General features: G+C 50.5%; 1 protein-coding gene and 1 pseudogene across 4 annotated transcripts in view; one reads left to right on the forward strand and one right to left on the reverse strand.

Moving 5' to 3' along the window:
• The window catches only part of PI4KB (phosphatidylinositol 4-kinase beta), a 49,633-nt gene that overhangs the window by 21,896 nt on the left and 7,892 nt on the right, over positions 1-19,845 (reverse strand). For all 3 annotated transcript variants that reach the window (XM_080984579.1, XM_080984577.1, XM_080984578.1), the window contains exon 3: positions 10,454-11,436. In XM_080984579.1, the coding sequence (XP_080840705.1) occupies positions 10,454-11,407 (954 nt within the window). In that variant the 5' untranslated portion in view covers positions 11,408-11,436. The remainder of the gene's footprint in view (positions 1-10,453; positions 11,437-19,845) is intronic.
• LOC308465072 (small ribosomal subunit protein uS19 pseudogene) lies at positions 6,101-6,624 on the forward strand (annotated as a pseudogene). Its single transcript has one exon. The product of its transcript is annotated as a small ribosomal subunit protein uS19 pseudogene (transcript).

Here is a 19,845-nt window from a genome sequence, read left to right on the forward strand (position 1 = left end):
CCAGATCCACTCCGGAACAGCAGCTCCCAGGATCGCTTCTGGGACAGATCCTTCAGCTTAATATGAGGCAGGGCGCAAAGCCCACTGGGTGTCCTTGGGACAGTCGCTTGTGAGAACAGAATGGTGGGTTTTGGGGAGGAAAACGCAGGCAACACCCTGGATGGACAGCAAGGTAATAAAACTATAAAATAACCCGTTTGCAACAGGTGGAACAGGTCGGTGCTGAACAGGGAGCAATTCTGTTAGAAGGAGGATGGCGGGGGGGGGGGGAGAAGTTCTACAAAAGTGAGAAACAGACAAAGAGAAGTGGGAGATTCTCAGGCTGTGTTATATCCTCCCCATCATTAATCTCACGCCCCCTCCCATTTTGCATGTGAAGAAAAGGGAGTTTTAAAAGCCTTTTAGGGCAAGTCAACTGTGTCACTTTTTTTTTTTACGAAAAGAGGCCAGGGTTTCATCAGAGCCAAAGCTTACTAAGATGTAAAACCAGTAATAACAATAAAAACAAGAGGAGGAGAGAGAGAACTCACCTTAAGAAAACCAAAGTGAAACCAAAAGTGGGCAGAGTGGTTGTTTTGACAATTTTCCCTTAATCACATCACTTCTTTTTTCCCCAGTAGGATGAACCACCCTGGAAAGGACTCTGTCTCTCTGCCAACCTACAGCAGAAGTGTGGAAACTGCTGCTGGACTGCAGCTCCCATCCCCAACCACTGGTCATGCTGGCTGCCAGGGCTGATCGGAATTGGGAGCTGAGCAACATCTGGAGGGCCAGAAATGTTCCCCACCTCTGAACCCAGAGTCATTCGGCTGAAACCAACACCAGGGGCTATCTAGCACAGGCTTCAAACAGTCAGGCCGCCTGGTCACCTGGGGCGACTCTCAAAGGCCTCCAGGCAATCCAACACAGAAGAGCTTTGCACGCTTTCCTCGCTAGGCATAATTTTGTACACCTCTGTTGTGTTCTCCAATCTTCCAGTCACTTCCTCCCTTCCCAACCTGAGCATGCAGGGGAAAAACTTTGACCTTTCCTCACTGGGGAGGCATTCCACATACATGCGCATGTTTTTCTGCATCCCTTTAAGCTCGCCATTACCTTTTTATTTGAGACGGCTGGGGGAAACTATGCTAGGTCTCAGCACAGCTATTCCAAATGCGGGAAATGGTGAGGAGAGTAAGAAGCAAGTCAGCATAGGGAAAAGGGAGAGGAAAAGACAGTGTTGATGCCAAGAGGAAAGGTGTGTTTATATATGTAGAATTGCAGAGTTGGAAGGGACCCCCAAAGGTCCTCTAATCCAGGCATAGGCAAACTCTGGCCCTCCAGATGTTTTGGACTACAATTCCCATCGTCCCTGATCACGGGTCCTGTTAGCTAGGGATGATGGGAATTGTAGTCCCAAACATCTGGAGGGCCAGAGTTTGCCTATGCCTGCTCTAGTCCAATGCAGGAATCACAGAAGACAGGATTTCTCTCCATCCACAGCTAATAAATTCATAGAATCACTGAACGGTTGGAAGGGACCCATTCTGTGGATGGGACAGTCCATCCTGTTCATATGGACCGGCCACAATATCCATCGTTCTCTCATCCAAAGAGCCTATGTCAGGCTTCCTCAACCTCAGCCCTCCAGATGTTTTGAGACTACAATTCCCATCATCCCTGACCACTGGTCCTGCTAGCTAGGGATGATGGGAGTTGTAGGCCAAAAACATCCAGAGGGCTGAGTTTGAGGAAGCCTGGCCTATGTATTAAGATTATCTCCTGCAGAACTGACGCAGCAATGGCTGGATGGACTTCGCCCCACATTTATGGCCCTCTACTAATGATGGTTTTCCGCTTGCAGTCCTCGCGGGGGCGAGTCGAGAGAAGATGAATGGCCGACTGCTCCCCCCACCCTGGCTTTGGGTTCGCTGACGATGCTTTTCTCCCCAGCACAGGGATAGGCTTTGTTATGCGCGCGCAAGGAAGATGCTGTTATTTCCAAGAGTACCAAAAACTGGGCCAAATCACGCGATGAGGACCGCTCCCCCCCCCCCCAGTTTATGGAAAACAGAAGCAGGCATAGAAGCCAGATGGAGGAAGTCTGGCCAAGTCACCGAGGGGACAGAAATGGTTGGAATTCTTCTTTTATGTTCAAAGGGCCAAAAAAAAAATAAAAATAAAAAATTGAACGAGGCCAGGAGAAAGGAGTAGCTGTTGGGCCCATTAGAAAAATGTAAAATGATCAGACTTTAAAAAGGGGAGGAAGGGAACACTGCGCTTCCTTCACAGACACACACAAAGCCCACACAGTGTATGGCACCCCACAGAGGATCTCATAGATAGCAGCTTCATGTCACAGAATCAGAGTTGGAAGGGGACCCTGAGGGTCATCTAGTCCAACCCCTTAAAATAATAATAAATCCCACCATTCCTCCTGAAGGAACCCAGGAGGCAAATGCATTCGTAATGGCAAACCACTGCGAGGGTTTTTGTTTTTACAATCAAGCAGTGTATAAATGTCCTGAAATAAAATAAACAAATAAATAAACACACCAGTATGGTTAAAAAGAAAAAAACCTTTTTATCTTGAACTGGTGTAATAAAGGACAGGAAAATGCAAACCCACACACTTGATTAGGCATAGCATAATGCGTTCTTGTATAATGATATGGAGGTTTTATGTATATCAGGAAAGTTTCCATTATTAAACAATTTTTTATCACTTCCATTTCTTCCCTTGGATTAATGCTGTTGCATGTGAAAGAATGAATGAATGAGTAAGAAAATGTGTGTTGAAGAATGCTCATCAGGAATCTACAATTCTATGATTCTCTGACTGAACAGATTGGAGATGTATATCCCTCCCTGCTGAGCTGATTGGCTGCAGGCCTGCCCATCTTGACATTAAAAAGGCCTCTTCACAAGGGATCAGAGACGGCGGAAGCCCTTGTCCGATTTCACCTGGTTTCCAAACCCAAACAGGAAACCTCTGCAGTGATGTCGATATTCCCCCGGTCTCCACTTGTCAGTGTCTGAATCATCCTGAGTCACTCTCACCCAGTTGCCACAGAGACCTCAGAGCAAGGGGAGCGTTCCTTGCGCAAAGGTTGCCCAGCTCTGCCAAACACACACACAAAACGCCTGCCTGCTGTGTCACCACAAAGCAGGTTCCGAAGCGCTCTCATGTTACACAGCAAGGATTTCCTGGCAGGACACAACTGGCTCCTCCTCCAGCACCCCCTGCAATATTACCTGCCCAGGTGCAAATGCCACAGCGAGACTGACAGAGAGAGAGAGAGAGAGAGAGAGAGAGAGAGAGAGAGAGAGAGAAGCTCAAGTTTCTGTTCTTAAGGCTTTTTTTAAAAAGTGAAGAAAAATAGACTGTCCTCATTTGGTAACTCTGCAATACAGTGGTACCTCGGGTTAAGTACTTAATTCATTTCGGAGGTCCGTTCTTAAGCTGAAACTGTTCTTAACCCGAAGCACCACTTTAGCTAATGGGGCCTCCTGCTGCTGCCACGCCACTGGAGCACGGTTTCTGTTCTCATCCTGAAGCAAAGTTCTTAGCCTGAAGCACTATTTCTGGGTTAGTGGAGGCTGTAACCTGAAGCGTATGTAACCTGAGGTACTGCTGTACTTTAAAGTGGGCAGACATCAGGACTGCAGGATCTGTTGCTGCCGAGAAGCAGATTTCAAAACAGTGGCTCAGATGGGCACATGCACCGCTGGCGCTGAGGGGCAGAGCATGCCTTTTGAGCCCAGAGCCTGGCATGCAAAGCCCTTCCGTGGAAGGAAAAACCCACACCTGGTATTCGCTCACAACTGAAGCAGGAGCTTTACAGCTGCCAACTGCCCATAGATCTCCTGGTAGACTCTTCATCTGCCTTTTGCTCCTGGCTGAGAAGCCTCCTTCCTTGAAGAAGCCTTTTCAGTCACGAGGGCCGCATTTCCTTCTTGGCAAGCTTCGGGAGGCCGTGTGCCAGCGGTGGGCGGGGGCCAGAGGAGAAAGGAGGCAGGGCGACAGAGGCAGCTCTTACCTCTGCACAGTAGGCCTACACCCCAGCTGTGCAAAAAGTTAAGAGGCTTTCGTACTTCCCCTGCATGCAGACGCACCTCTCCACCCAAATATCGTAGTTCAAGGACATGTTCCAGCTAAGTGAAGGCACTCAAGGGGGGCCCACAGCACTGCCAGCGAGAAGAGTGGGGGGCCGGGGAGAGGTCCAAGGGCTGGAGAGAGGGGAATGACGCGCCCAGAGGTCCGGCCACTGAATTAAATCACGGCAAGCCTACTGCTTTCTGGCTAAGGCTTTCACTAGCTCGGCGGAAAGTTGTCAGAGGAGGGGAAGGGTGCATTCGTAGGGGAAAGACAGACACACATATACGTAACAGAAGAGCCAGTACAGTGGGCAGGGATTCCCTCCCTGTCATAAACCGAAGCAAGTAATATGAGGATCCCTTGCCACAATGGTAGGTTATTAGGAAAAAGGAATCACAGGAAGCCTCCAGATCCACCAGGTCCAGCTCAAGCGAGAGGCAGACTCTTGCCAAAGTAGTCAATGCTAATGGAGTTAGCAATTTGCGTGCTAAAATGTGCATTTTAAGAGGTGATGAGACTAAGGGGTAATATTAAGAGGTGCTCAGACCAGCCAAAGCATAAGAACGTAAGAAGAGGCGGCTGGATCAGGCTAATGTCCCATCTGTCGGTTGTAATCCACTGGGAGCAGTCAAGTACAACATTACCTGTTTTGCTAGAGTGGTCATGCTAGAGTTGGTCCAGCCAGTCGAAACTTCCTGTTCCTCCTGGCCTGGAGCATCCTTCCTTGCGTGTGACTAGTAGGTGGGCGTGACCTTTCAGACCTTGTAAAAGGCCAAGTCACGCAGCCACCTCCCTCTCTTTGATCTTCTTTTTCGTCCTGCGAACTTCCTAATTCACCTGGACTGGACTGCTGGCCGCCAGCAGTCCCCCAGGTTATCTCCCATATGGGGTAAACCTGTTTGTGCATGTTTGTAACTTTAAGCCTAAAGCTTTGCTTCAGGGATCACACTGTGCTCTGCCTGATCACGAGTAAAACTACTTTTTTTGTTACTTATAAATAAGACTGTTGTGTCTTTATTCTTTTAGGTAAACGTAAAGGGACCCCTGACAAGTCCAGTCGCGAACGACTCTGGGGTTGCGGCGCTCTTCTCGCTTTACAGGCCGAGGGAGCCAGCGTTTGTCCGCTTCCACAGACAGTTTCTCCGGGTCATGTGGCCAGCATGACTAAGCCGCTTCTGGCAAAACCAGAGCAGCACACGGAAACGCCGTTTACCTTCCTGCTGGAGCGGTACCTATTTATCTACTTGCGCTGCATGCTTTTGAACTGCTAGGTTGGCAGGAGCTGGGACCGAGCAACGAGAGCTCACCCCGTCATGGGGATTCAAACCGCCGACCTTTCGACCGGCAAGCCCAAGTGGCACAGTGGTTTAACCCACATCCCATTTTATTCTTTTAGGAGGGATCAAAGGGGTCTTACCAGGAATAACAGAACATATCTCAATCTGGGCAAGCCAGATTGAATTGTTTGTTGTCTTAAAAGAGACTCACACAAGTTTTCAACCAGCTTTCTGCTGCGTAAGAAGGGGAACGCACTCTGCTATATAAAGTAACTTGCCAGTGTGAATTAGGACGGATATTAATAATCAATATATCCTCTCCTGCCACCCTCAACATTCCCACACCATTTGCACAGCATCCTGTTCCCACAGTGACCAAACAGATGCCTCAATAGACAACTCAGAAGCAGGATCCAATCGCAAGAGCCCTCTCCTCTCCTTCGGCCTCCAGTCACTGGTATGGAGAAGCACTGCTTCCTCCAACTGGAGGCAGAGCACAGCCATCATGGCTGGTAGCCATCATTAGCCCTCTCCTCCTCCACAAATTTGCCTAATGCTCTTTTAAAGCCATCTAGGTTGGTGGCCATCACTCCCTCCTGTGGCAGGGAGTTCCAACGTTCAACTCTGTGCTGTGTGAAGAGGTCCTTTAATTTAAGTATCCTGACTCTTCCAGCATTCAGGGTGTCACTGAGTTCTAGTGTCATGGGAGAGGTAAAATATTTCTCTCTCACACTTTTTTTCCTGGAGGAGACTGCGGGCAAGATGGCGGAAGTGAAGCAGAAGAAGAAGAAGCGTACTTTCTGGAAGTTCACCTATCGGGGTGTTGACCTGGACCACCTCCTCGACATGTCCTACGAGCAGCTGATGCAGCTGTAGAGTGCCCGCCACAGCCGGCGGCTCAACCGCGGCCTGCGCCGCAAGCAGCACTCCCTCCTCAAGCGGCTGCGCAAGGCCAAGAAAGAGGCCCTGCCCATGGAGAAGCCTGAGGTGGTCAAGACCCACCTGCGAGTCATGATTATCCTTCCGGAAATGGTGGGCAGCATGGTAGGCGTGTACAATGGGAAGACCTTCAACCAGGTGGAAATCAAGCCTGAAGTGATTGGCCACAATTTGGGAGAGTTCTCCATCACTTACAAGCGCGTTAAGCACGGCCGACCTGGAATCGGGGCCACCCACTCCTCTCGGTTCATTCCTCTGAAGTAAGGGGATTTGGGAAGGCTTGTGTCTTGCGTGTAAATAAAAGGGTTTCCCAACAAAACAAAACAAAATGCAAAACAAATTTCTCTCTCTCTCTATGCTATGCATAGTTTTATAAACTTCTATCATGTTGCCCCTTACTCGCCTTTTCTCTAAACTCAGAAGTCCCCAAACTGCAACCTCTCTCTATAGGGGAGTTGCTCCCTCCCCTCCCTCTTCCAACTCTACAATATCCCTTTTGAGGTGAGGCAACCAGACCTCCAATTTTAAGAAGTGCTCAGCCTCAGCCTCAGCACTTCCCACATTTTCCTCGGAACATCTCTTGCGGCACTTCGGGCCCAGAAGACTCTCCGCACGTCGCCAGGAGAAATCCAGCCCTGCGTGAATTAATAAGCATTCCGGGCTCCGGTTTCCAGTTGGCGAGTGGCTGGGATCATCCTGGGCAACCGGCGGCCTCCGAGCTCCCGGCTTTCTATCAGCCCATTGTTCCCCTGCGAACAATGAAGCGGCAGGGAGTGGGAAGGGCTCTGCGAGCCGCCTTTGGAGCCATCTGGAAGACAAGCCTGGGAATCGAGAGCGTAATAGGGTGGTCAGTTGTTCTGGCTTGGCCGGGACGGTCTGGGGAAGATCGCCTTCGCGCCCCAAGTCAGCATGCAGCACCTGGCAGAGGGCCGGCTTCTGAATGCGAAGCCAATTGGCTGCGCATCTCGCGTACCAGCCTACCTCGCAAGGTTGTTGTGTGGGCAGGATCAGCTATACCTCTCCCATGCACGCAACTGAGATTTCATGGGTGGAAACGTGATTTTACAAAATGAGAGAAGAGCCTATGCATTCGAGAAGAGGGGAGGAAAGAAGCCCGGTTTCTCCACATGCATAGGCTCAGAAGAATTCCATGCAGCTCAACGCCTGAAAAAGAAATTTCTGGAATTTCTTTTATTCACTGCACACGCTAAAAAACTTGAGGCCGGCTCCTGCTAACTCGGCATTTCAAGCACGTTCCCCATCTTTAAAAGCAGATTAGACAAATTCATGGAGAATAAGGCTATCAAAGGCTGCTGATCACGATGGCTGTGTACGCCCCACTCCGGGATGAGGATTAACAAAAAGTAACTGGGATTCGCAGGCGGGGAGAATTGCTGCTGCTGCACCTTTGGGGCATCTGCTTGGCCACTGTGAGAGAAGGAGGCTGGGCAGGATAGGCCCTCTTTGGCCTGATCCAGCAGCCAGGCCCTTCTGATATTCTTATGGAACCACGAGGTCCTAAGTAGATACCGCACAGTTTCCCAGTTCTATCACAAAATCCCAGCGAACCTATCCCCTTACTTCCCCCTAGGCTTTATCACGGGACCCCCACATCTCTCAAATGCCCCACGCCCAAAGAACAGCTGCACCAAGAGCACTCGGCAACCACGTCTGACGCAAGCCCGAGTCTACGGAGAGACAGGGAAAGTTCTGACGCATTAAGTATTCATTTGCTGCTCCGGCGATACTGAAATTCCACCCCAGAGTTTCTGCTCGGATGATCTCCAACAACGTGCGCCAAGGGGGTAGGAGAGAGAGAAAGAAAGGGAGAGTGAAAGTAGACCTCTTGGCTCGCCTCTGGCAGCTGAGTTCACGGACCAATGTTTTGCCAGATCGAGGGCTGGAAAGAGAGAGAGATTGCGGTCTGGCAGAGACAACCACAGCAGCACATCTGGACGCCAGAACAGGCACATCCAGCAGCACCGTACAGCTCCCACTTGTCAATCACATGACGCCAAAATGATGTCACGTATTTGACACCAAATTTGGCCCCTGGAGGCTGGTCCTGATAAGGATCTGGTCCGCGGAGCCAAAAAAGGGTTCCCCGCCCATGATTTAAAGCTCTCCAACTTTTGTTCCCCCGCCCCACAAGCATGGGAATCCCGAGGGTCTTTCACTATGTCCACACCCATTGAGATTCAGCAGCTGGTGTAGCACTGGGTATCCGCCCCCACCACAATCTCTTTCCACCACTTTTTAATTCTTTCACCAGTCTTTCTTCTTTAATAAAGGCAGACGGCGGAAAGGATCTTGCTCTGGGTCGGGCTGGGAGCCCGTTTTATTAATTATAATAAATGAGGGTGAGGAATGATGGGAGTTGTAGCCGAACAACATCTGAAAGGCACCACATCGGCTGCTCGAGAGCGTTGGACCAGCAAGACGTGGGTTTATACCCCTGCCTGGCCAGTAAGCTTCCTGGAGGACCTCTTAGGCCTAGCCTACCTCACAGGGTTGTGAGGATCCACATGAAAGGATAGGGAGGAGCCACATACCCCCCCCCAAGCTCCTTGGAAGCAGCTTGGGATTAAAAACCACAACATGCAAAACTAGATCATAATTCCATGAATACCCCTGGATACATTTGTTCCCCTCTACTGCAAGACTGGGGAACCTTCAGGTGTGGCTGGGACCCCCAATTCCCTTCAGCCCCAGCTGCCAGCATAGCCAACCATGAGGGACGATGGGAGTGGCAGTCCAGGAACACCTGGAAGGCCACAGATGCCCGCCATCCCTGTCTCCGTAAAAACCCAAGAGGATTTGTGGTGGGATTTCGCCATGGAACACACAGGACCTTATGTTCCCTCTCTCTATCTCAGTCAAGATCCATCACCACTTTTGGCAAGGAAATCCAAGCAAATTAATACTCTGGGTTTCAAAGTTTCTTTTCTGCACATTTTTTTGTTTGTTTCCCGAAAGAGAGAAATCACACCGCCAACACCACCGGGTGGAAGAGAGAATTCATGGAGAGAACAAAATACTGGCGCCAAGACGGCTTTATCGACTGTAGAGGCGGAGCTAAAACTAGGTCCCGCCCACTGTCCCATGGCACTGTCAATCAGCGGCTAGCCAGGGGCTAGAAGACTCTCCGGATGGTGAGCGCGGCTGCCCCCTGGGATTGCCATCTTCCCCATCACCCACCCCCAGGTCCACTTACCCCATTCCTCAGAGCGGGAGGCCTAGAACCTCACCCACATATTCCCAATATGTCATATTAATGACGCCGACTCCTGTAAGCATCTCCTTATCTAGCACGGCCTTCCCCAGATGTTTCAGGCTCACAGCTCCCATCAACCCAGCCGGCACCACTGGCCTGGAGCAAACAATACGGCTGGGAGCCTGAAACATCTGGAAGGTGTTATGGTGGGGAAGGAACACAAGAAGCTGCCTTAGAAGGAGTTAGACCCATAGTCCTGCCAGCATGCTGAATGGCAGCAGCTCTCCAGGGTTTTCAAGCAGCGGACGTTCCCAGCCCTACCTGGAGATGCCAGGGGTGGAAACTGGGACACTCTGCATGCCAGTCAGGTGTTCCACCCCAGGCCCACAGCCCTTCTCAAGGCTGCCCCAATACGTGTGGATTTTCGACCATAAGACCCCTGAGGAACAGGGTACATATATAAAAATTGTAAACACGGGACTGGAGGCCATGGTGGGCAATCAGGGCAACACACATGTGCCCCCTGGCCTTTCTCTTTTCCTCTACCGCTATCAGGGGGACTGGTTGGCAATGCCCGATTACATCATCCCAAGAGATGCTCAAGATCAAGGGGTCCCTTGATAAGCAGCAGAAATGGAACCGCCCCGTCCCACGCTGGAGCCACATAAAAGCTGGCAGCGAAATCAGGCTCAACTCCAAAAGGAGGAGGACAAGGCTGAGTCAGGAAAGCAGCCACAACCTGGCTGGCACATGTCTTACCTTATGCCCAGCTCTCTGGCACAAGAATGGCCTCTGCCTACCAACTTGCCACAGAGCTGGAAGCCCACCCTAGGCAGAATTTCCCTTCTCCTGATATGTTCGTTTTCACAAGGATTAAAAGCTGAATACCCCAGTAACCTATCCCCCTGCCCCGTGAATCCGGGGACGCCCCTCGCCCCACGTTACCTCGTCGTCGTTCTCCACTTTGGGGTTGCTGGCGGTCCTCTTCAGGTTGCTGCTGAGGTGGATGCCGACGGTGGCGTCCGACTTGGACCTCTGGTGAGTCCTTTTGGAGGGGGAGAGCCCCGCCTCGGGGGCCGGGCCGAGGGCCGGCAGCTCCCTCTTGCGGTGGGCCGGCTTGAGCTCGTCGGAGAGGATGAGCTTCCGCAACTTGGTCCCGCGGGAGTGGCGCTGGGTGGAGATGTGCATGTCCGAGGAGTAGGCGCCCAGCAGGAGGGCGCACTGCAGGGAGAAGTTGATGCTCTGCCGGCAGCGGTGGACGATGTAGGGCTTGATGGCGTCGCCCACGTCCTCATCCATGTGGATGTACATGTTCAGCAGCTGCGGCAGGTAGAAGTCCACGTCCTCGTTGCGGAAGCAGAAGAGCCGGTTGCCGATGTACGCCTGCACGCCGGGCTCCTTCGAGTTGTACAGGTACGAGATCGCCATGGAGATGTCGAAGAGCTTCGACTCGAACAGGCGCAGCAGCCACGACTGCTTGGCTGAGTTGTTCTTCTGGCGCCGCCGGGCGCTCTTGACCGAGTTGGCTGCGTGCTGCTGCTCCTCCTCCTGGATCTTGTCCGGAGGGTCGTCCAGGCACTTGATCTCGCAGCACTCGCCGGGGCTGCCGTTCAGCAGGGCCAGGCCGGGCCGGCGGGCCGCGCCTGCGCTGCCGTCCTTCAGCTGGATGGACCCGTCGGGAGAGATGCAATGCATCAGCTTGACCTTCTCCAGCACCTCCTCGCAGGCCTTCTTGGCCACCTCGGGGTCAATGACCGCCAGCTCGCCCACGCCTTCCGTGATGACCCCCAGGGCCGCCACCCCGCCATTTCCTGGGGGCGGCAGCACCGCTGCAGCCAGCGCCGCCTCCTCCTCTTCCTCCTCCCCTGGCGGCGGCACGTCTGCGTCGGAGTCACTCATATCCAAGGCGGGTCTGTGCTCTTTCAAAGCTGCAAAGCAAACCGGGAGAGGGAATTAAAAGAGAACGTGCGCTCATCAGGCAGCCTGGGAGCACAGAGTGCTGGCCTTACGCAGCAGAGCAGGTGTTCTCTCGAGGAACTTGCGTCCTCCCCCAAAAGGCAAACTAAGACTCTAGTCCTCATGGTTGCAAATAACAGTCTGGTTTAATAGGTACATCTGGCTCAGTATTGACTACACTGACTGGCAGGGAACATTTCCAGCCTTGCCTGGAAACGCTGCAAGGGATTGAACCCGGGACCTTGTGCACACAAAGCAGATTATCGCTGAGCTGTGGCCCTGCTAAATACAGCCTGTATTTCAGTGCTTAAAAACAAACAAACGGACGATCCTGTTTCACATTCCACCACCAAGGCTACGGTTATTCATAGAAAGAGGATTCTTTTGCAGCAAATACAGGCTGGGAAAAGGCCACAAGATTGCTAGGGCATAGACCTATGCCAGTCATCTGTAGACTAAAAAGGGGGGTGGGATGAGTGCCAACGTTCCTCCTCCTTGGTCACCAGAAACAATTTCTGACTCACCACAGGTGACCAGCGTTTTGACAAGGCTGCCTAAAGCAGATTTGCTTTCCCACTTGACGAGAGAGATTGTGGCCCAATGTACAGAGTGCGGCTAGGATTCAAATCCCACTTTTGACACCCATTCTTAAGGTAGAAACCAACCCTGCTCCCATGCAGTATCAACGCTATTGATACTATTGGTTTCCTGAGTTTTCACTGCGGCTCCCTCCTTTGGCCAGAGGTGGTCACCTTGGGCTGAACCCGGCCCAAGATCCCCGGAGTCACCAGTTCCAAGGCCTGCTTGTGACTTCCAGTCCTGACGCCACAGCAGAAGGCGGCAGAAGCTTCTTAAAAAATTAACTGTAGAGCATAAAGAGGCTGCCCTCCTTTTTTTACCGCTGGCCACATATGTGCGCATAAAGCTTCTCTAACCTCTGGGAAACTGCCAGAGACTCCTGGAGTGTGGAAGGCAGGGAGAGAGTGGGAATACTTCTCTCACGAAGTGGGCAGAGGCTGCGGGCTGCTACCTCTTCATAACATACAGTGGTCCCTCTGGTTACGAATGCTTCAGGTTACGAGCTCTGCTCACCTGGAAGTAGCTGCTCCTGGTTGTGAACTTTGACCCAGGATGCAAATGGAAATTGCACACCAGAGGCACGCGTGCAACGGGAGGCCCCATTAGTGAAAGCGCACCCCAGGATAAGAACGGTTTCAGCTTAGGAATGGACCTCCGGAACAAATTAAGTTCGTAACCAGAGGTACCACTGTATCCTTCTTTCCATCCTGCCACCATCAGAAGCACATTTGGTGGGAGAAGGCAGGCCTTTTTGGTGGTGGCTCCCTGACTTTGAAACTCCTTCCCTAGAGAAGCCAGACAGACACCCTCTTTGCTGTCCTTCAGCCAGCAGGTGGATACTGTTTTATTCCAACAGGTCTTCGGGAACTGCCTGGATTTTAAATAGTGCTGTGATGAATTTACTATCTATATTTTAACATATCTGTTTTGATGTTGCGTTAATTCTATTATGCTTTAATTTATTTTTACTATTATTTTTTATATGTTTTCAGTGTCCTGTATTTTATCTGTGTTGTTTTAATTTGTGTACGCCGCCTGAAGTCTCAGTATGAGAAAATGGTGGGATGTAAAAAAATGAATGTAGTAATTTTGGTCCCAGAGCAGCCTTACGAAAGCAGCTGCGCCATTTTGGAATCTGGTGACTCAACTTGTGGCCGTCCCAGAATTAAGAATGTGGCCTGTGCAGCAAGAAGGCGCTGTTTAAATACTAAAATCTCCCCCACCGCTCCGTAGATCCAGCACAGGTCCACCACATAGGTCGTACCAGACCGAGAAGTCGTTAACAGGATTAGTTTAATGGTACTGGAACGGGAAAAGCATGTAGGCTGACAGGCAGCAGTCTCTGTTCGCTGCAAGTGTCTAACGAATCTGTAGTCTAGCGGCTTACCATTTCGATTTCCTGGTGTGAGCTGCGTGCACTTTACTGACTGGACCCAGCCCTGTCAGCAAGAGCCTCTGGTGGCGGCATAGTGGTTAGTGTCAGACCAGGACCAGGGCGAGACCAAGGTTCAAATCCCCCCACTCTGCCTCATGAAGCTCACTGGGTGTGACTTTGGGGGAAAGTTGCTACCTCTCTCAGCCTAACCTGCCTCATAGGGTTGTGGCAGGGATTAAATGAGGTGGGCAGGGGAGAACCACATACACCACTTCGAGCTCTTTGGATTAAAAAAAGAAAAAAGGTGAGATATGAATGCAATGAATAAATAAATAAATATTACAATTAATAATAATTTGATTTATTGCCCGCCCTTCAAGCTAAGGTTCTAGGGCAGGTTGCAACACTTTGAAACGCAGCATTTAAATAAAGCGTCAAAATTGAGATGTGGAAAATAGGGAAACAACAAGGAGAGGCAGGACTGAGATGTGGAGATATGCTTCAAAATCCAGACCATGGGGAGCTCCGAAAAATTAGTAAATATAATTTGGACTATAATTTGGTCTTTTTTATTTTAATTGGAGTATTATGATTGGATATATTAACTGGATTTTTTTATTGGAAAATCAATAAAAATGATTTTTTTAAAAAAAAGAAACACAGCATTTAAAAAGTTCTAAACAAATTACAGCAACAGGTTAGGTCAGGGGTCAGCAAACTTTTTCAGCAGGGGGCCTGTCCACTGTCCCTCAGACCTTGTGGGGGGCCACATTATTTGGGGGGGGGCATGAACGAATTCCTATGCCCCACAAATAACCCAGAGATGCATTTTAAATAAAAGGACACATTCTACTCATGTAAAAACATGCTGATTCCCAGACAATCCGCGGGCCAAATTTAGAAGGCAATTGGGACGGATCTGGCCCCCGGGCCTTAGTTTGCCTACCCATGGATTAGGTCCTAGAACATATATGCACCCCAAGACCAGAACAAAGAGAGGCATCTTCGGCATAGGATAGAAACTGTGTTGTGCCAATGTCCAGACACTCCTCTGCTCCCCCCCCCCACATAGCAGCACTAACAAATTTGGAGCGGGGGGGGGGAAGAGAGAAATTAAGGGAGGTGTTGGGGGGGGGATCAGAAGACCATTAAGGGAGTCCATCGGAGTTTTATTAAACAAGGGGCAAACAGAGAGAGTTGCAGGGCCCCATTCGGCCCCCACCCCTGCCATCTGTGAACAAACCCCAAAGAAGCCATTTGCAGGAAGCAGAATTTAAATATCTCCCCCTCATTTCTGCTATTTATTCATCATGCTGTGTAGTTAATGAAAAGCCTTCATGACTTAACTAATATTTTTTAAAAAACAAAACAAAACAAAACAAAACACAATGTCACACTTAGGCAGCAAAGTAAAAGAGGCTGAAATTTAGGCACTGGAGTCTTGGCAGGACGAGTCATTTTGCAAGAAGGAAGACTTCTGAGAGGAGCAATTAAAAGTCCGTGTTCCGGGAAGTAAATTAACTGAGATGTAGACGCGGGGGGGGGGGGGGAGCTCCCCATGGATGCAAAGCCCAGAGGAGAGGAAAGGCAAGCGAAGTGGGCTGCACGGAAAGGAACTGGCAAGCAAAGAGAACTTGGTCAACACGTGGAGAAGTGTCAAGAGCCTCAAAGGACAGGTGCAGATGTAGAGGCAGGTGAACCGAACGCAGGTGAAGGAAGTGGGAAGATCTGGGAAGGATGGCAGTAAGCCCAGAGGATGGAGAGGCCCCACCTGACAGCCACAAATCTATCAGGCAAATAAAAGGGTCTGTGGCAAGCAGAGGTCAACAGCTGGCTACTGACTTGAAGCCAGAACCTGCGAGTCCCTGGGATGCAGAAAGCTCCCAGCACCAACTCAGACCCTAGAGTCCAACTAAGCTCAGTGCTGCTGACACTCAGGGGCAGAATCTCTCCAGGGGTTTAAAGAGGGAGTCTTTCTGAGGTGCCACTGGGCTTTGAACCCGGGGCCTTCTGCATTTGGTGCAGGTGCTCACTGCTGTCCTTCCCCAAAAGATAATTCGATGGCAGAAAGTGAGGAGGAATTAAAGAACCTTTTAATGAGGGTGAAAGAGGAGAGCGCAAAATATGGTCTGAAGCTCAACATCAAAAAAACGAAGATCATGGCCACTGGTCCCATCACCTCCTGGCAAACAGAAGGGGAAGAAATGGAGGCAGTGAGAGATTTTACTTTCTTGGGCTCCAGATGGTGACAGCAGCCACAAAATTAAAAGATGCCTGCTTCTTGGGAGAAAAGCAATGACAAACCTAGACAGCATCTTAAAAAGTAGAGACATCACCTTGCCAACAAAGATCCGTATAGTCAAAGCTATGGTTTTCCCAGTAGTGATGTATGGAAGTGAGAGCTGGACCATAAAGAAGGCTGATCGCCAAAGAATGGATGCTTTTGAATTCTGGTGCTGGAGGAGACTCTGGAGAGTCCCATGGACTGCAAGAAGATCAAACCTATCCATTCTGAAGGAAATCAGCCCTGAGTGCTCACTGGAAGGACAGATCCTGAAGCTGAGGCTCCAATACTTTGGCCACCTCATGAGAAGAGAAGTCTCCCTAGAAAAGACGCTGATGTTGGGAAAGATGGAGGGCACAAGGAGAAGGGGACGACGGAGGACAAGATGGTTGGACAGTGTTCTCGAAGCTACGAACATGAGTTTGACCAAACTGCAGGAGGTAGTGGAAGACAGGAGTGCCTGGCGTGCTCTGGTCCAGGGGGTCACAAAGAGGCGGACACTACTAAACGACTAAACAACAAATAGTCCTCATGGTTGCAAATAAAGGGCTGATTTAACAGGAAACCACAGAAAGATGCTTTTCACAGTGTCAGCCCCTTGGTCGCACTGGCTGAGTATTGTCTACACGGACGGGCAGTGGTTCTCCAGGGCTTCAGGTAAGGAGCCTGTCCTGGAGATGGTGGGGGCTGAACTTTCTGCATGCTGAGCAGATGCTCTGGCCCTGAGCGTCATCCCTTCCCTTGTGATCTTCAAATGTTAAGAGTCACTGCAGCAGAGCTATGCTTCCTCACGCGCCCAGAGATTAACACACACACACACACACACACACACACACACACACACACACAGAGTGCAGAAGAATTAATCCCCTTCTTTCCAAAAAGGGAAGCTTTCACTTAGAGGAGTTTCCTGCCAATAACACTCCCAAATTCAAAGCGCCACACAAGAGAGGATTTGGAGCCTGCGAAGAACACGCTAGCAGGTCACAGGGTCTGAAATTAAATGACTCCCTACTAATTAAAGGATGGAATGAATACCCAGTTTTATCTGCTTAGCGTGTGATGTAACCACTGTAAGGTGGGGCCATGGGCACGGCCGGCTTCTCTCATCAAAAGCCCCAGAGGAATTTTGCCTTCTATGATCTTTTGTCCCTCTCTCCCTCTCCCACACCAATGCTTAAAATAAATGTGGAAGAGCTGCTGCTTTCAGGGGACTCAGGTTAATCCAGGGACTAGCACCAGGGGATTGGTAGTCCAGGATCCACGACTGCAGCAGCTTTCCAAAGTAAACAAGCCCAAAGAGAATCAGAGAACCCATCCCACAGCAACTTCTACCACAGAACCCTGCAGAGAAGCCTTACCCAGCCCCCCCCCCAGCTATATCATATTTATATATCTGTTTCCTCAAGGGATCTCTTACAAATCTTTACAACAGCCCTGCAAGGCAGGGCAGCGTCATCATCCCCACGTTTTGGGGGGATTTGGCAAGGAAGAGAAGCAGTTTGCTCATGGTCACTCCCCAAATTCGCAGCTCCTGTTTCGTAGGAAGCAGGAGAGAACCAGGGAGGGGGAATTCCAGCAGGGAGTTCGTGCCTGAGGCCAAGAGCCAATTAGCTCTCCACTGCCAGAGGATGAGGCAGCTCAAGATGTCTCAGGGGATTCCCACACAGGCCCTCCTGTCACATTTAACCACATTTTTCTTCACCTTGCTCATCTGAGTACTCAAAACAGATTGTGCTTTAAATATATACAGTGGACGCTCGGGTTGCGATTCGGCGCTTCTGCACATGCGCGACCGCCGAAACCCGGAAGTAACCTGTTCCGGTGCTTCCGGGTTTCGGTGGTCCATAACCTGAAAAAACACAACCTGAAGCGCTGTAACCCAATGTATGACTGTACAGTGGTGCCCCGTAAGACGAATGCCTCGCAAGACGAAAAACCCGCTAGACGAAAGGGTTTTCCGTTTTTCGATGCGCTTCGCAGGACGAATTTCCCTATGGGCTTGCTTCGCAAGACGAAAATGTCTTGCGAGTCTTGAGATTTTTTCGCTTCCCCCCCCCTTTTTCTAAGCCGCTAAGCCTTTAATAGCCGCTAAACCGCTAATAGCGCTAATCCGCTAAGCCGCTAATAGGGTTGCTTCGCAAGACGAAAAAAGCGCTAGACGAAGAGACTCGTGGAACGGATTAATTTCGTCTTGCGAGGCACCACTGTACAGTGGTACCTCGGGTTAAGAACTTAATTCGTTTCGGAGGTCCATTCTTAACCTGAAACTGTTTTTAACCTGAAGAACCACTTTAGCTAATGGGGCCTCCCGCTGCCGCCGTAGCACGATTTCTGTTCTCATCCTGAAGCAAAGTTCTTAACCCGAGGTACTATTTCTAGGTTAGCGGAGTCTGTAACCTGAAGCGTATGTAACCCGAAGTACCACTGTATATATCTGAAGGGGGGGGTGACAGCATAGTCAATGGGCTGTACCCAGCTAAATTTTACTCCAAGTAGACACACTGAAATTAATCATCCTAGCTTAGTCACACACCTTCATTTTGATGGGTCTTTGCATCGGAGGCAACCTGATGCAAAACACAAAGTTAAGGATGTGAAACCATCCAAAAGGAGTTAGGAACACCAGAAGAGACTGCCTTCTGGATCAGGCCAAAGGGGGCCCATCTAGCCCAGGATCCTATTCTCACAGTGGCCAACCGGATGCCCCAATAGGAAGCCCACAAGTGAGATCGGACTGCCCCGGTATTCTCCAATTGTCATTCCACAATATCTGGTATTCAGAGGTAGATTATCCTTGGGCATGGAGGTTCTGCTGTCACAACAGACCTCTGCAAGGATAGCCCTGCTGGCCAATGGCCCATCCCAGCGGTGGCCACCCAGGGGCCTGTGGGAAACTCACAAGCAGGACCCGGGTGCAAGAACCCTTTCTCCTCCCGTGGCTTCCAGCAACTGGTATTCAGAAGCATTACTGCATCCGACCGTGGAGGCAGCGCACAGCCATTGTGACTCGTGGCCTTCTCCTGTATTCGTCCAAAGCTCTTTTACAGCCATCCAGGAGAGCTAAACTTAAAAATAAATATTATTATATTGCTTTAAAGAGCTGTCCTAGGCAATGGCTGCACCCCGTGGCAGAGGATTAGCGATCTCTCCAAGTTAATTACGCTTTGCATGAAAGCTGGAAGCTGGGATTGTGGAACCAGCCCAGATAGAGCCAGGATAAGCTCCAGACATCTGGTGGCTATTAAACGGTGTTACTTTCCTCCCCAAGGCTGAGCGTTTTGCAGAATTTGCTGCCTACCCACCTCCCAAGGACAGAACACGTGGCTCTCGTTGAAGTTTCGCTTACGAGGCCTACGTTAAGCCCTGCAACCTCCCCTCAGCCCCCATCCCTTCTCCGACTCCATGTCAAGAAATCGCTTCAAAGGTCAAGGAAAGCAGGCCTAGCCTGAAGTCGACAACAAGAAAAGCAGGGACCTTGGGATGGGAGGGCAGGTGAAGAACAGGATTACACCTGTCTATGAAGCCAGCACCAATCCAGACCTAAATTAAACAGGGCAGTTGGGAAAACCCTCACCATCTTTCAAGCATGGACTCTTCTTGGCGTAGAGGAAAGACTCGCTGGACAGGAATTAGGCTTTTTCCACAGAGGCCGAGCCAGGGAAGGCTAAAAAATAAATAAATTAAAAGTCTCCTGTCCGGTCAGCCCAAAGCACTTTGGACGCGTCAGAAACTTGCGCACTCTGACAGATTCTGGTAGCTGCAGGAAGGGTCTCTCAGTCCTCTGAATCAACCCCAGGCCCCTTGTGCTGATGCTTTGCATAAATATAAAGATTCTAGTCCTCATTGTTTAAGGTCCTCGTCTGTAATCTCCTCCCCTCCCTTCCCAAGACACCTCCATGCTCCCTCCAGTCTTCAATAAGTCAATAATTTCTTACATCTCTCTCCTTGGCTGCTGTCCCCTCTTCCTTCGGCCAGGAATTCTACAAGGGTGCTGCTGGTGGGGGGGGGGGTGTCACTGCAGAGAAGGCTCTGCTCTTGGAAGCTGCCACCAAGGGCAGAGAGCAGGGTATCTGCAGAGGGCCTTAAAAGACACAAAAGGACATGATTGGAGGTGGTGCGTCTCTGGTGTGACCTCTGGGC

The sequence above is a fragment of the Podarcis pityusensis genome, assembly GCF_964106645.2.
Source record: "Podarcis pityusensis genome assembly, chromosome: 16".
Classification (NCBI taxonomy): Eukaryota; Metazoa; Chordata; class Lepidosauria; order Squamata; family Lacertidae; genus Podarcis; species Podarcis pityusensis.